Source organism: Mauremys reevesii, linkage group 14 (assembly GCF_016161935.1).
Source record: "Mauremys reevesii isolate NIE-2019 linkage group 14, ASM1616193v1, whole genome shotgun sequence".
NCBI lineage: Eukaryota > Metazoa > Chordata > Testudines > Geoemydidae > Mauremys > Mauremys reevesii.
The window spans coordinates 23307233-23324554 of record NC_052636.1 but is presented as its reverse complement, the minus strand read 5'-3'; the positions used below and the strand labels follow the sequence as shown (position 1 = coordinate 23324554).

The window sequence follows — 17322 nt, the reverse complement described above, 5'->3', positions numbered from 1 at the left end:
GAGAAGCTGAAAAAAGAAATCACACGGCCCCCTTTATTCCATCCCAGTTCTCTGGCTCCTAATCAGCAGCTAGGTCCAGTACAGTGAGAGGTTATTTAAAAACTCTGCTCACATAAACAAAGTGTTCCTCTGACCCCAAAGGGTCACCCACATCACCAGGTCAGTATAGGTTTGGATATTACCCAAAATTCCATCCTTCCAGCCAATCCTTTAGCATCTAAACTAAAGGTTTAAATGAAAGAAAGACAGAAAGAAGTTAAATGGGAAAGCAGTCAGATACATTCCAAAATGGATATATCAGGTTCTTAGCAGTATTGGTGAGTTGCTGGCTTGAAAGTCCGTCTGGAACACATCCACAGTTTGGATGGGTCATTCAGTCCTTTGTTCAAGGCTTCAGTTTGTAGAGAAGTTGCTCCAGAGGTAGGAAGGGGGATTGAAGACAAAATGGAGATGATGCAGCTGCCCTTTATATTCCTTTTGCCATGTGGCCTGTACTTCCTGTGTTTCAAACACAAGATTCACAGCACATGGCATGGAAAAGCCTTGGAGTTCTCAGTAAACAGGCATACCCCGGCATGTCTTGCTGACTCAATAGGTGTATCCCCTTGGTCCTTTCCATGGGCTCATTGTACAGATGATGACCCTGAATGGGCCATCAAACAGGCTAGGCAATGTTGATCCCAATATGTCTGGGGGCGTCACCCAGAAACACTGCACAAGTCTGGAAATACAGATATACCCTACATATCTATAACTCACAATACAAAGGTGATACAAACATAAGAACATAAGAAAGGCCGTACCGGGTCAGACCAAAGGTCCATCTAGCCCAGTATCTGTCTACCGACAGTGGCCAATGCCAGGTGCCCCTGAGGGAGTGAACCTAACAGGCAATGATCAAGTGATCTCTCTCCTGCCATCCATCTCCATCCTCTGACGAACAGAGGCTAGGGACACCATTCTTACCCATCCTGGCTAATAGCCATTTATGGACTTAGCCACCATGAATTTATCCAGTCCCCTTTTAAACATTGTTATCGTCCTAGCCTTCACAACCTCCTCAGGTAAGGAGTTCCACAAGTTGACTGTGCGCTGCGTGAAGAAGAACTTCCTTTTATTTGTTTTAAACCTGCTGCCTATTAATTTCATTTGGTGACCCCTAGCTCTTGTACTATGGGAATAAGTAAATAACTTTTCCTTATCCACTTTCTCAACATCACTCATGATTTTATATACCTCTATCATGTCCCCACTTAGTCTCCTCTTTTCCAAACTGAAGAGTCCTAGCCTCTTTAATCTTTCCTCATATGGGACCCTCTCTAAACCCCTAATCATTTTAGTTGCTCTTTTCTGAACCTTTTCTAGTGCTAGAATATCTTTTTTGAGGTGAGGAGACCACATCTGTACACAGTATTCGAGATGTGGGCGTACCATGGATTTATATAAGGGCAATAATATATTCTCAGTCTTATTCTCTATCCCCTTTTTAATGATTCCTAACATCCTGTTTGCTTTTTTGACCGCCTCTGCACACTGCGTGGACATCTTCAGAGAACTATCCACGATAACTCCAAGATCTTTTTCCTGACTCGTTGTAGCTAAATTAGCCCCCATCATGTTGTATGTATAGTTGGGGTTATTTTTTCCAATGTGCATTACTTTACATTTATCCACATTAAATTTCATTTGCCATTTTGTTGCCCAATCACTTAGATTTGTGAGATCTTTTTGAAGTTCTTCACAATCTGCTTTGGTCTTAACTATCTTGAGTAGTTTAGTGTCATCTGCAAACTTTGCCACCTATTTAAACATAGAAATAATATTATCATACTTGGCAAATCATAACATTTTCACTGACACCTTACATGGCATATCTAGCATGATTCATTGCAATTTTATCAGATTATATTATTATTTTATTATTAATACCAAAGTGTCTCACAATTCCATACAGTGTCACACTTGGTAAACCAGTGAATTCCCAGGACCAGTTCCCCAGGGCCTTGAAGATGCCGAACACTATGCTTAAAAGGGATTGAAATACCCACATATCTGCTGGGAACACACACACAGACACTGTGTCAGTCTATACCCTGTGTTCACTCTTCTAGAAAATTATGATCAATTTTGTACACAGTATGGCTTGTGAGGTATCATTTGAAAATGCATAATCTACTGAATATTATCCTTCTGTTAAAATGTGTAGTAACACTGTATGTAAAGTTATGAGATTTTACAGTATGAGATTACTGAAAATGTTACAATTCTGGGTAACACCCACAGAGCAGTTCCTCAGAGACAGCAAGGCAAACAGCTGGTCAAACAGCCATTCTCCTGTAGGGGGAAGGTGTGAAGAAGACATTTACATTCCATCACAGGGACCTCTTGAAGCTGTTGTGGAAAACAACCACACGACTGATTTTGAATCAGCTCAGCCTGAGGCTCTTTTCTTAGTTAAAAGTGCGCAGGGGGTGACAGCTATTGGAATACTGTCCCTGAGCTAAAAATCACACAAGCCTTTTAAAGCTTAAAACCCCAAACAATGACACATATGTTGCACGTTAATTACCTTATTTGGAATATATTGCAAAATATGATGCAAGCAATGTTGGAAATAATTAAGAAAGGGATAGATACGACAGAATATATCATATATCATAATTGTAAGAACAGCAAATAAATCCATGATAGACCCACATCTTGAATACTGCATGAAGATGTTGTCGCCCCATCTCAAAAAAAGATATATTGGAATTGGAAAAGGTTCAGAAAAGGGCAACAAAAATGATTAGGGGGATGGAACAGTTATGCCAGACCTAACCCCCAGTTTCACTTGAGCAAACAGGAGCTATTTGACACTGTGCGATATGGCTCCTGTGCTCTGTTCCCAAAGTGTTCTGCAGCAGGGGAGGGTCTCTGGTAGTGTGTGTGTGTGTCACTGGCATATTGGGGTGATGCTGAAACAGGACAGAGTAGAGGTGGCATCATGGGGCTGGCGTGAACCTTTTCTCTTCATTTCCCCTTCCAAGAACCGAGGGGACAGGAACCCTTACCCAGCGAGGTCACCGTCTCATAGTTCTCCTGCATGACATCCCAGTAGAGGGCTCTCTGAGTGGGGTCCAGCAGAGCCCACTCTTCCCTGGTGAAATGCACAGCCACCTCCTCGAAGGTCACCGGCCCCTGAAAGAGCAAGAGTCCAACACTCAGTACCTGCTGCCCCACTCACAGCCCCACTATTTGTGGCAGAGAGGAGCCAATCAAATGGAAGCTCTGGGTGGATCCCACTCAACAGAGTCCCACCCCCACCCCGCTCAGCGTATCCAGCAAATACCAGGGTGAGGGGACGAAGAGAGAGCCCCTTGTCTCTCCCAGCAGATCCATCACACACCTACTAGCCACTGACCGATACAGGAGATGGAGCCCCTAGTAGGGTCCAGGGAGAGCTCCCTGGTAGGAAGCCCAATAGCCTCCTCCTTGTATCTCCTTCATATCTCACAGCAGCCGCTGGTCAGTGAGCTCAGGCTCCAGCCCTGGGAGTCTGGTCAGTTTGACTAGCTCCATGTAGGTGGGCTATTTTCTTTCTTCACAAATTAGGGCATTTCCACCTCCCAACCTCCTGGGTCTGTTCCTAGAATCTAGGCCACTTATTAAATAACTCCCAGCAGGTTTGCCACACCCTGGCCTCCTCCTTTCCCCACGCTGTGAATTTCCTGCCCCGCTCCAACCTCCAAACCAGACTGTGCAAACCTTCCCATCTCCGGTGTATTTGCTGTCCCTCTCCTCCAGTAGGAACCCACCAGCAACCCCCCGATAATCTCTACCTGAGTTGGCTCCACTGCAGCCATTTCTCTTCCCTGTCCCATGGCAGGCTGGGATGAGCTGGAGCAAGACATGGACGTCATTCTGCAGCCTGTCTGGGGGAGAAGGGCAGTTGTGGGTGTCTCACAACCGGTTTTAGTTCATTTCACATCAGAATTCCCCCAGGCCCTTTCCCTGCAGACAGACACCCTAGAGTCTGCCATGCTGGGAAATGCTGTTTATTACAATGTAGACCTGGTCCCTCCTGCCAGGCTAAGCCCAGACACATTTTTAATCTCCCTTCTCCCTCCCCTCACCCCGTAACAAAGTCTCTGAACACAAGGCTAGAAAAGAGCAGAACCAAAGGAGTCACTGTGGAGGATTCCCTCGGACACTGACCCCACGGCAGCTACACCCCAGCAGGGGGAATATGGAGTCAGGAATTGGCTTTTCCTCTGTCTGATCCTTGTTTTGTTCATTGGAAAGTGGTTCTGCCCAGGGACGCAGCAATACATGTGTCATTTCTTCCACTGCCCCTTTCAGTTTCTCCTTCCCCTGTCCTCTCTCCCTGCCCCTCTGGCTGGGAAAGTCCCATTCCTGGGGGCTTTGCTCTCCCATGGCTGGATTTTCTCCTGGCAATTGCTACTGGGAGGAGAAATGAGGAGGGGCTGTTTGTGCAGAGTCACTTTCTTGCCAGACCCCAGCACTTTCCCTGAGGTCTTTCAGTTACCTGGAGACTTGGCTCAGAATTTAGTATTAACAGGGCCCAGGGCTGCCCTAGGGGGCTAGGACCAGCTGGAGAAAGTCATCCCCTGGGCCGGGCAGAGAAGCAGCTTTAATTAAGGTCACTTCCCAGCACAGAACCCCGCTGGGGGAGCAGCAGCAGCTAAGCCTGGTCTCCCAGATCACAATGGAGGCTGCAGCGTCTGACCCAGGAAGCTGAACCCCAGTATCCTGAGCAGAGAGGGACAGAGCGTTTGAGCAGCTTCCCTCCTTTAGCTCTCTGGGGAGAGCAGCTAATGAGAGCCCCTCCTCACAGGGAGAATTGCTGGTCTCATTAGCCCCACTGTTCATCCAGAGTCACTCCTTTTCTTTCCATACAGTGACTCTGGATTAACAATGGTCTCAATGAAACCAGAGTTCAGAAAGAATGAGTCCAGAACGCTGTGGAAGGGACCATTGTGCGGCAGTGCTGACCCCCCCCCCTCCCACCTCCCTCATCCCCCAGATCCAGGACAAGGACTGGACAATGGACTCGACAATCTAGGACAATAGAACTGGAAGTTCCTGCAGTTTTCAAGAGGGGAGAAGAGTAAAAATCTGTGATTTCACCTCACAGTGTCTGATAAGTGGCTAGAAAGTTATCACAGTGACTGGGCCTGGCCGGGGAATGTCGGGCAGTGCTTGGAGCCAGGATTCTGGCATAAGCTAATCAGGGAGAAGAAGCGAGGTCGGGAGCAGCCCCCATAGCCTCAGTCAGCCCCCCGCCAGATATTCCCTGGGACCCAGCCCCCAGAGTCCCTGGCCAGGGACCTCAGATACCCCTCAGAGCCCCACCAGCCAGAGAACCCCACCAGACCATCACTGCCAGGTTGGGAATCCCAAAGGGTTCCCCCCACCAAGAGACCCCAACACCCAGAGACCTCCCAAAAGGGACCCCCACTGGGAACTCAGTCCCTCACTGCCTGCCTAGGACTCCCCCACCAGCAGGATCTGCCCTGCCATTTGCCTGGGACCCCCTCCTCCACCCAGCGGGATCCCCTGATGCTTTTCAGTGGGACCCCTCACTCTGCTTCCCTGGCATCCCTGACCTAGTGCCAGGGATCCCTTCCCCCAGCTCTGTGCACTGGGCACGGCAGCGATCCCAGGAGCCAGCCGGGGAAGCCCAGACAGAGCCCCTGGCACAGCACCAGGCTCCCTCTAACCCCCTGTCCCGCCTCCCCAAGAGACGCCCACCCCGGCTGTTCTGCAGCCACCAGGCCCTCAGCGATACCCACCTCCAGGACCCACAGCCTCAGGGCTGGGAACATCACAACCACCCCCTGAAACCCCAGATCTCCAGATCCCACCAACCTCACTAGGGTACCCCCTGCCCAGCCACCCAGAGGCCTCCCCCACCACAATCCCCCTTCAGCTGCTATCTCCCCACACAGCCCCACCCCCACCCAGCAACACTGTTACCTCACAGTGCCTGAGAAGTGGATCGACAGTGACCACCGCCCCCTGCTGGCCAGTCACACAGGCAGAGGGAGCCCTGGGGGATGTCTCTTGAACAGGAGAATGGAAGGCCTGGAGGGACAAAATAGATAAGAAATTTCCATGCCCTGTCACTAGCAAATAATGGCCACCCTGGATCCACCCCAGAAGTGGCTGCATCTTAGCACTGTGGGAAGCAACCCCTCACAGAGGCCATTTGCCATGGGGTTTGGGATACTTCTCAACTCACACTGCACTCAGAGTGACCTCCTCATCCCGTGCCAGCTGGAGAAAAGAAAAGGGTCCAGCCAACTCTCCTGTTACCAGCTGGGAACCACTGATCCTCAAACATGGGGAGGCCTCTGGCCTTGATGGGTATTAAATATGTGGCTGGTCTCTTTCTTTGGCAAACATTTTAACAGAGGTAAAGGAGGGACCAAATGATTCGTAAAGGAGACGGGAAAGATGATCTCTGGACAATTTAACCCCCTGCGACCTCCAGGATGGAGAAGAACTCAGGGCAACAGGTTCCTCGAAGGAAGAAGTTGCTGGGATTTAGGAACACGGGGAACAGCCCCAAACCCGAGAGGATTTTTAACTGACATTTGATAATGACATAGAAAGAGGCAAAACATGAGCTTTGAGAGCAACGTTCAGAAATGAAAGAGAAAGGGTGGAAATCTGAGAGATTTTGGATCCATTTTGCAAATTATAGAGAGGAAAGTGGAAAATCAGAGGGATTTTATATCAGTTGTTGATAGGAGGCAAAATCTGAGTGTTTCACATCAATATTTGATAAATGAATAAAGAGGAAATGGGCAACATTTGCAAACATTTTATATCCAGATTCAAGAATCTGAGAAAAGGTGTAAATCTGAGATTTTCTTGGTATTTTATAATTAGAGAGACAAGGGGAAATCTCAGGGCATATTCAATTAGAAATAGACAACTAGAGAGAAGTGAGGCAAACGTTTAGGTTATTTTATATGAACCTTTGAGATTTGCACAGAAAATGTGTCACAAACTGCGTATTTGAGAAAGAGAGAAAAACACCAAGATCTGAGGGGATTTTATATTGCTGTTCACGAACTAGTGGAAAAGGGGGACTGTTGGACTGGATTTTATACGACTGTCCAATACATAAACACAAAGTGATGGTTCCCCCACCCCCACCATGGGCAGCAGGGAGCCCTTTGAGGAGCTGATTAAAAGGGAGGGGGAGGGGGAGCTGAAAGGTCCCTGGATAAAGGAAGGGGGCAGCTGTGGGGGATGGGCGGGTGACTGGCAACTGATGGTTGTGGGTAACTGTGTTGGTAGTTAGGGGGCAACAACTGGGATTGGGAAACGGGGGTCTGGGCAGTCCCCATGGGGGACACGTGCGCCTCCCTTCCCTGCCCTGGCAGAGACCCGGCATCTCATAGAATATCAGGGCAGGAAGGGACCTCAGAAGGTGTCTAGTCCAACCCCCTGCTCAAAGCAGGACCAATCCCCAACTAAATCCCCAAATGGCCCCGCAAGGAGTCAGCTCCCAGCCCTGGGTTTAGCAGGCCAGTGCTCTAACCACTGAGCCATCCCACCCCCACTCCAGGGGCAGCCATGTGCTGGGGAATGGCTCAGGGCAACAATTTCCCACCTAAACAAGGACAAATCGCTGCGGATAAAATGGGTGGGAAAATGCCCCTCACTAGAGAAGATTTTAAACTGACGTTTGAGACTCATGGGGAGAACGGGGAAAATCGGGGGAGACAGGAGAGCTGATCATTGGAGGGGAAAGGGGGGGAATCGCCCCAGATTTTATAGCCCCATGTGAGACACTGTGAGAGAAAAGGGGCAGAACTAGAGAGAATTTGTATCGGGGGCGAGAGGCAAGTGGCACAAACAGGGACAGGATCCAATTAACTTACCTCCCCCCTTCGCCCGCCCGCCACTCCCCCCCCCGGGAATTTCCTGGCTGCCCAGAGACAGTTCAACCCCCCCCCCCGCATCCCACTGACCTTCCCCCCCCCGCAACTCCAGCTTCTCCCCTCCCTGCCTGACACCCCCCATCTCCCCCCACACCACAGGGGATCCCCCCTGCCAGGCCCCAGTCTCTGCCCCCCAAATCTCACTGGGGCTGAGGCAGCTCTGAGGCTTCTCCCAGGTTCCCTGGGGCAGAGTCACTTTCCTGCCCAGCCCCAGTGCCCCCCCCCCCGGGGTCTCTCGCTCCCCGGGGGCTCCGTGGGAGGCTGGACACCAGGGATGCAGGACGGCAGGAATGGGGGTGACAGGCCTCCTGTTCCTCAGTCTCACGGCAGGACCGAGGGGGCTCGTCGCTCTCCGGCTCGGGAGCGCTGGGAAGACCCGACCGTGGAGGGGCCGTCGCTGGGGGGGGCGGCCCCGCGCAGGCGCTGAGCACGTCCTTATATCACTTCTGTGGCGGGAAAAGTGCTGAGGAGATGGAACGCTGAGGGCTGGTTTTGGCGGGAAAAACCGGTTTGGACTGGTTTGAGCCTGTGTCCTGATGGTAAACAAGTCCCCTCTCAGAGATGGAGTCCAGGGGTCAATAGTTCATATGCTCCAGATTGGATCTTATTTTAAAGCCAGTGATTTACTTCAGCAACATCTTATTAACCAACTAATTAAACCTATTGAACAGTTCATACTTCTCACACCTAACAATGAGATAAAAAAAAGATCACAGACAAGCCTTGTCAGTAACGGCTAATGTCCCACCTGGGAAGCATGTGAGCTTGCTGCAGAGCTGCTGCTCAGGGACGGGAACCTCCTGCCACCCCAGCCTCCAAAATCACTCAGGCTGCACTTTCTGCACAACTAGATGCTGGCTGAGGGGGGCGTGGGAATTGGTGGCCTCTGCTGCAGGTGATGGGAATCGCAGGTATTTAAAGCCATGGCCTAGAGGAGGGAAGTGCCTAACTCCAGAGTCTGCAGCTGCCTAGGGCCAGGGCTGAGGATTTAGAGTCCCTAGTGCTGCCGTTGCAAGGTTCAAGCAGGCTCAGCCTTGGCATTGCCACCCCTCCTGCGGCTCGTAGCTGCAGCTGGCTAAGGCTGGCCTCTGGGAACTGGCCCCATGGCTGTAGCCAGAGAAGCTGCAGGTGGCTCTGTGACTACTGGGACCATTAAGCTAGAGCAGCTAAAGACACTGGAGTTCACCTCAAGGAACAGAGGTCACCAGTAGGACAGGAATGTCAAGGGGAGCAGGGAAAGAGGGAGCAGGTCAGGCTGGCAGAGGGAGCTTCCAGCTGGGTGGGAGCATGTCCAAAGTAGAAAGGAAACAAGCATGGGGAGAGGTGGTGGTGACCAGGTAGCAGACTAGCATGTAGATGGGAGCAGAGGGAGAGAGGCTGGTGGCTTCAGATTCCCAAGGGCTAAGTCCTGACTTTGGGGAGATGGTGTTTGCAGGTGGCTGGCTCACATGGCAGGATGGGGGCTGAGGGGGGGATCTGTCAGAACTGATCAGGTGTCTGCTGGCTTTAGAACTCTGAGCTGAGACTAGGACCACATGCCGTAACTGGTGACATGGGGGGTACTGGAGCCATGGCTAGAGAAGGTCTGAATGAGGAAGGAGATAAATCTGTGGGGAGTTTCCTTGATCACTATGAAAGTTCTGCTCACTGTGGACACTGGTAAACCCACATGGGTGTACAGCTCAATGAGAAAACCCGGGGGCTGAGGGAGCTGTGTATGGCAATGCATATAGTCATGTAGGGGTGTGTGATCAAAATGAAAAATGTCTCTGAGGTTCAGTACCGGGTATGCTATGGCACCAATGGCACAGCCCCACCAGGCCCACACTCAGAGCCCACAGTGACTACATAGGGGCCTACAAATATGTTTGGTACCAGGACCCACAGAAGGTTAATCCGGCCCTGACTGCCTGAGCACTATTTCAACCCCACATTTTGGGGTGGACTTCCCAGTGGGAGCTGCCGAGCCCTCCCCCGCAACACACACACACACACACACACACACCCCTCCCTCCTGGTGTTGGGAGGGGAACAGGAGAAAGAACAAAATAAGCAAGAGAAGAAGAGAAAGGAGGGAGGGAGGGATGGAGGAAAATGTGAAACAAAAAGGACAAACCCCAATGTCCCCGGTGATTCTAAGGGACAAAATCCCAGGTGCACAATAAAATTCTGCTTCCTTAAGCTCGTGTTTTCCATGCCTAGAATTCAACTGTCACCACATGGATCAGACTGAACAAGTTTCAAACCTCCAGGAGGCTCTTACCTTCTAAACAGGGACGGCTGTTTTCTAGTAAAATCACTAAAAGGGAAGGAGAAAACTCAAAAGAGGTTCCTCCTGGCGCTCACGTCCGTGAACCCGAATACTCTCTCAGTCCTCAAAGAGAGACCTGGAGAAGGAGACTTGCTGAAGCAAAGCCACAGGGGTCTCTGAGGTTTCCCTGGCCCCTCGCCCCGGTCCTGCCTGGCTGATGTCAGCATCTCTCTGTGTGGTCACCACCTCCCCACCACCTTGGACCAATAGTCTGAGGTCCTGCCAAAGGCCTTTGTGATGTCACTGCCACACCCCTCCCTTGCTGTGCCAATGTCCTGCCCCTGGCCAGGCACTTTGCAGATTTGAGCTACTCCCTGTGGATCACCCCACTCCAGGAGTGTTCGTTCTAGGCAGCAAGCCGGCTAGACAGGGAAACATCAGACGCTGCTCCCAATGCTACACTCAGTTTTTCAGAAATGAGTCGACTTTATGGCCAGAAGAGACCATTAGAGCATCTAATCTGATCCCCTGCATATCACAGGCCTCCTGTAGGACACCATAGCTACTTTTGGGGCAAACACATTCCAGAAAGTATCAGAGGGGTAGCCGTGTTAGTCTGGATCTGTAAAAGCAGCAAAGAATCCTGTGGTATTCACCCACGAAAGCTCATGCTGCAAAACGTCTGTTAGTCTATAAGGTGCCACAGGATTCTTTGCTGCTTTTACATTCCAGAAAGGCATCTAGTCTTCATGAAATGACAGCAGGAGATGGAAAATCCATCACGTTCCTTGGTAATTTGTTCCTGTGGTGAATCATCCTCGCTGTTGAATATTTGTGCCTTAGTTGTAATATGAATTTGTCTCTTTTCACCTTCCAGCCATTGGGTCTTGTTAGGCCTTTCTCTGCTCGATTCAAAAGCCCTTTAATACCCAATCCTTTCTCTCCATTAAGGCACTTCAGCATTTCAATGAAGTCACCTTTCAATCTTCTTTTGATAAGCTAAACAGGTTGAGCTCTTTCAATAGCTCACTAGAAGGCATTTTTCTCCAGCCCTCAGAACATCTGGTGGCTCTTTGCTGCCCCAGCTCCAATTTCATTGATGCCGTGTCACCTCCTGTGACATTATTGACATAATCTGTAACTGTATAGATCACCGGTGCGACCACTGTTCTATATTCGCAGCCAATACTGTAGAAAGGCTGTTGTGCAAGGGGTCTATGGAGAGGTTCTGATTGGCTCATTATAATTATGCTATCTCTAACTGTGTATCATTTTGTAGTTGACGTTATGAATATTGGCTCTATGCTGCCCGTATTTCAAACTTGTGCTCTGCTTTCAGGGAACACCCCAGCCAGACAAGTTGGTGTCAGTTCTGCCTAGCCTGCTTGATGGCCCATTACGGACCATCAGCTCTACAATCGACCCACTGAGAAAAGGCAGATACACCTTGTGACTCAGCAAGGTCTGCAGGGACCTGCCTATGGACAGAACTCTTAAGGTTTTTCTATGCCATGTGCTTAGGGAGATGTATTTTCCATGCCCTGGTTCCTCACTGACCCGGGGAGAACAACAGAACACAAGAACAGAAACCTTCCCCCAACAGATTTGAAAGTATTTTCTTCCCCTATTGGTCCTTTTGGTCATGTGCCAACCAGGTTACCTGAGCTTTTTAACCCTTTACAGGGTATTTTATGCTACCCGTAGCGATACATTTATGACACCCTGTAAATAGCAATCTGCAGAATCTGATTCTGAGAAAGGGCAGGGTGAAGGGAAGTGGCTTCAGCAGATTTACTGAGCATGCTCAGTTCATGTGAGCATGCTCAATGCACCATAAGTAGCAAATTCCTACACACAGCAGTTACTCACACTACACCTGAGGCAGCATGAGGCAGGGGCTCCATCGCTGTCCAGACCCCACCCAAGAGCAGATCCCCAAGGGCTGCGAGACCCTCAGCTTCTGGGACCTGTGTGTGGAGTCTCTCTTCTGCCCACCCAGGGCTGCCCCTGGGGTCCCTCTGGCCCTTGCCCCTGGCCTGGGGCTGCAGCAGAGCCTGGGACTGGGTCCAGCTGGAGAAATTCCCCACCTCGGATGGGCACAGAAAGTGCTTCAGTGAAAGTCTGTCCCTGGAGCAGCCCCTCTGGGGCCGCATCAGCAGCCCGGAGCTCAGCCCCGGCTCCCAGCGCACACTGGAGGCAGCAGCATCAGCAGTGACTCGTACCTTACAAAGCCCAGCCACCAGGAGGTGCCCCACGGCTCTTTTCCTTGTTTTTCCTGCTTCCTTCCTACCAGCCCCCCACTGCTCCAGCCCCTTCCTGGCTCCTTCAAGCCCAACCCAGGCTGCAGCTGCCGCACTCACCGGGCCAGGGACTGTCTGAGGTGGGAACTAGCCCCATCTCTGCTCCTCCTCCTGCCCCTGTGTGTCCCAGAGCCGCTGCAGGGACTGACCCGCACCCAGGCTCTCGCTCCTATTAGCGCTCACAGGGGCCAATCCAGCTACGGGAGAGTGAGCGCCCCTGGGAGCAGGGAAGTGACCAAGTCTCCCTGCCAGAGGGTGGGGGAGGGGGAAGAAAGGGAAAGAGGAGAGACTGAAAGGGAATAAGGAGAAATAAGTGGGGAAAGCAGCACCCAGCTCTTTTCTGCTGCATCACCCCTGAGCAGATTGCTCCTGAGCTCTGGGTAAATAGCCCCCAGTGTCTCCCAGATCCCCCTGCTCCCAAGGCAATGCACATAGGGGTCTCCTTCCTGCCAGGAGTGATTACAAGCAGGTGTAGGTGTCACCCTTATGCCATGATTGGAGAAAGACAGCAAAGCTTGGGAACACGCGTCTGTATTTCCAGTCCAGTGTGACAATCCCGGCTCCAGGAGGGGTTTGTTCTCTGCTCCTGCTGGATGGGCACCGAATGGGGCAGTAACAGGTCTGTGTCAGTTTTTGTTGTTCCACGTTCCTTAACTTAGAACAGTGTGAAATGAAGAAAATGGAGATTGAATTAAAGGGAAATACACAAAGAAAAGTTCCATCCCCCGTTGCTTATTGAAAGAAATGACTCAATTTCCCAGTTACAGGTTTTATTAACATGAACAAATAAAGCCAAGAGCGCACGTCACTAAGGCTAAATGACTATAGACACCACTCAGCTAAGGGTTAAACAACACAGTGATAAAGTTCAGGTCAAATCAGGAAATCAATGAGTTAACAAGGATATTGCGCTGGAATCAAGTCATCAATTTAGTCCAACCATCAGATTAATACAGCAGAAAAACCAACCCCTATAAATCCTGAAAGAGCAACCCAAGGAGGCAGGTGCACATTTAGTGATGCCGAAACCCCAGTCAGAGATTTTCCACCCAGGGAGTGCAACCCAGATTTACCCAGCTGAATATTTCAATACCGAAACAAAATCATTGCTGACATTTAGCTCACAACCTCAAAGCTAATTAGTTTTCTCCTTAGATTTCACTATTATGTAGCTAATACTTCTCCTCGCCCTCTCGCCCCAAAATACATACAGACCTTAAGAGAGACACATTAGTAAAAGAATTCAAACAGCTCTCGCTGAACAGTACGTATCTGACCACTCAATTCCTTGCAATGCTTGCACGGGTGAGGCGCATGCATTCTGTCATTTCATAGGGCAGGGTTTTAAGGCTATTAAGATTTGGGGAACTATTCTTCCTAGCATCTTCCCGTTGTAGATTTCAGAGGTGTTCACACCCTCACCGAGCCGCACTGTTACACCCCAATGAAATAGAAAGACTGGGAGTTCTCCAACTTCATAAAAAGAAACAGACAAAAATAGAAAAGGGAACAAAACGTTTCTAAGATAATAAGGGGTTGGATCTCTGCACCTCTCGGGCTTTGGATTTGCCCGGAGTAGGAACTGTAGCTGCAGTTTAGGAACCAGGTACTGGCATAGATTTCCTTTCTCTCAGGTGCAGGGCGTGACCTATGTCTCATTCTCTCTGTCTCCCATCGGGTGATGGGACCATGAGTGAGAATGAGGAGGGGAAACCCCAGCAGGAAGATGCTGAGGAATTACAACCACCTGTGCTCTATTTTCACAGACTCTGGACTCAGCATTCAAGTATCCTGCAGTCTGAACTTCACATCTGATACATTCCCTCATTGGCTACCATTGTTTGGCTAGCAAGGAAGTGCTTCTTGTCAACAAGGCAGCCAGATTGGGACCCGTAGGCATGGAATGGCTCTGAAGTAATCAGCTGTTTCTCTCTGTGCTTCGTCTAACTTTGGAGCCAGATGGTAAAAGACAGTTGTGCCCAGTTTAATCATGGCGTCCTTTAGGAATGTGATCAATGCCACTTAACTAGGGAGCAGGATTCTAAAAACACCACAGCTTCCATCTCTGGGGTGAAAATCAACCACTAGTACCTGCAATTTCTACCTGAGTTCTTGTCAACTCTTTGACCTTACTTGGAGTAATTTTACACTTCTCTGGCGTAGAATTCTTCACTAACCTCACAACAGATCAGTAGCGACAGTGAGGTACAACTCCCCCAACTGTGCCCTTTTATTTCTTTAATCTGGTGGCACAGATTTAAAATAGGGACTAAATTCAGGTGCAACTTAGAATCCCTGTAAGACAACAAATGTCAGGTCTCTATTAAAAATAGGTATCTTTCTGCAGCTATATCACATTCAACACGGATTTCATTTTCTACACATTTGCAGCATCTCCCAGGGGTGAGCTGAAGAGAAATGTCACTTCCATGTTTCCCATCTCTACCTAGATAGAGATTGTATTTCCCAAATAATAGCCATCTAGGTTGGATATTAGGAAACTAATTTTGCTAAGGTGGTGGTGAAGCACTGGAATGGGTTACCTAGGGACGTGGTGGAATCTCCATCCTGAGAGATTTTTAAGGCCTGGCTTGACAAAGCCTGGCTGGGTTGATTTAGTTGGGGTTGGTCCTGATTTCAGCAGGAGAATGGACTAGATACCTCCTGAGGTCCCTTCCAACCCTGATATTCTATGGTTCTATGACATACACTCCTACGACTCAATAGAAAAAATCATAGGACTGACCCCAAAGAATGGTGAGCTGGAAAAGGCAGAAGCAGGCAACTCATCTGGGGGAGCTGAGCTACTACGGTGAAGGTGGTGCAAAGATCACTATGTGGGAATTAGCAAATGTGATTTAAAAAAAAAAATCTTTGCTCAGCCCTAGTCAAGGCATTTATTACAGTTCTCTTACGTGGATTTTCTGATGCCTGATAAGGTGTGAGCTCCAATTGAAGCATTTCCCGCACTCGGAGCATGTATAGGGCATCTCCCCTGTGTGGATTCTCTGATGTGATATGAGGGCTGAACTATCAGTGAAGCGTTTCCCGCACTCAAAGCACGTGTAGGGCGTCTCTCCTGTGTGGATTCTAAGATGTGTGATAAGGTGTGAGCGCCGACTAAAGCTTTTCCCACACTCAGAGCACGTATAGGGTCTCTCTCCTGTGTGAATTCGCTGATGTGAGATGAGGGTTGAACTATCAATGAAGTGTTTCACACTCAGAACATCCATAAGGTTTCTCACCTGTGTGGATTCTCCGATGTGTGATAAGGGTAGAGCTCTGACTGAAGCTTTTCCCGCACTCGGAGCACATGTAGGGTCTCTCTCCTCTGTGTATTCTCTGATGAGTGACAAGGTCTGAGCTCCCATTGAAGCTTTTCCCACACTCGTGGCATGTGTAGCGTGTCTCTTCCAAGTTGATTCTCTCGTGTGGAATAAGGTCTGAGAGACTACTTAAGTTTTCTTCTGACCTCTGCTGAGTCTCACAGCCTGTTTCTTTTTCTGGGAGTGCACAACTCCGGAAACATTCCTTTGGATCTTCCTGACAACGTTCCATGTGGTTCTAGTTGCTCAGCATCTTCCTGCTGGGGTTTCTGCTCCTCATTCTCACTCACCAGCCCATCACCTGATGGGAGACAGAGAGAATCCAGACATAGGTCACTCCCTGCACCGGAGAGAAAGGAAATGTCAGAGAGAGGAATGGTAAAAGGGATGAACAAACCAAAATATGTGTGGGAAAGATCAAACCGACCAGGAGCTGGTTTTCCCCAAACCCTTCCCCAGAGGAGAGAGGAAAGGATCAGCTTTAGTCCGCATCTCACCAGAACACTCTGGGGAAAGCTACATTGGGCAGGGACCTGCTGCCACTTGTCAGAGTATAGGTGGGAAGCCATGAGTCACATCTGCCTAATGATTCCACATCTGCAGGAACAATCCTGAACTTGGAGAGCTCACAGGGTCTTTGTAGGGCATCCCAAATGTTTCCTGAATTCACAGCCAGTTTTTGAGTTGGTTTAACCAAGTCCTCACCTCTGCAGGCAGCTCTCGGGAGCACTTCTTTCTCAGAGCCCTGGAGATCTGGGACCCACGGCTCTTCCCCTCGTTCCAGCTGCGAGATCACATCAGGTTTGGAATCTGGAAGCCCTACTCCAGGCAAAGAAAACAAGGGAGGTCAGTGGAATTTGTGGGATACTTGTCACAAAGAATATTCCATGGTTTTACCCCCAGCTCATTTTTAAGCAGTAACATCACAAGGCCAGCTTCCTTGGCTCAAAGTGGCAGGAGAGTTGTTAATCATATGCATTACCTTCATGCCTAAGAACAAACTAACAGTGGGTCCCCATTGTGCTAGGCAAAGTACAAACAGAGAATAGTAGATGGCCCATGCCCTGAAGAATTTACAATCTAAATAGACCAGACAGACACAGAATGGGGGAAGGGGTAGAACCCACTGTTAGAATAGAGATATTCAGGCCTGCCTGTAAAGCCTATAGCTTAAGAACTTAGGGGTATTTTTTATCACTTAGCTACTTACAGGAGTGTGAAAAGAGAGAATCAAAATCACTGTCTGTATTTGTAAGGGCCTTCTCTTACATGGCATTGTCTGTGCTTCAGACTTCTGGTCTTTTGCTGCTTGCTGTCTGCGGACAAGAACCAGGGAAGCGGGAGGCCTCTGACATAACTGACATGACCTGGTAACTAAGAGGTGAGCTTTTAAGGAAGATTTTAATACACGTTGGAAATGATCAGGGATTCCCATGAGCACTGATGAGGGGACCATGCAAAATATGCATTTAGATCCTTGTCTTGTT

General features: G+C 49.5%; 1 protein-coding gene across 1 annotated transcript in view; it reads right to left on the bottom strand.

Moving 5' to 3' along the window:
* LOC120381881 (zinc finger protein 420-like) overlaps positions 1–15827 on the bottom strand; it is a gene marked incomplete at both ends in the record, with an annotated part of 94631 nt that extends 78804 nt beyond the window's left edge. Inside the window, 2 exons of the mRNA XM_039500043.1 lie at positions 13721–13724; positions 15737–15827. Coding sequence (XP_039355977.1) covers positions 13721–13724; positions 15737–15827 — 95 coding nt within the window. The remainder of the gene's footprint in view (positions 1–13720; positions 13725–15736) is intronic.
* Between the last annotated feature and the right edge of the window lie 1495 nt (positions 15828–17322).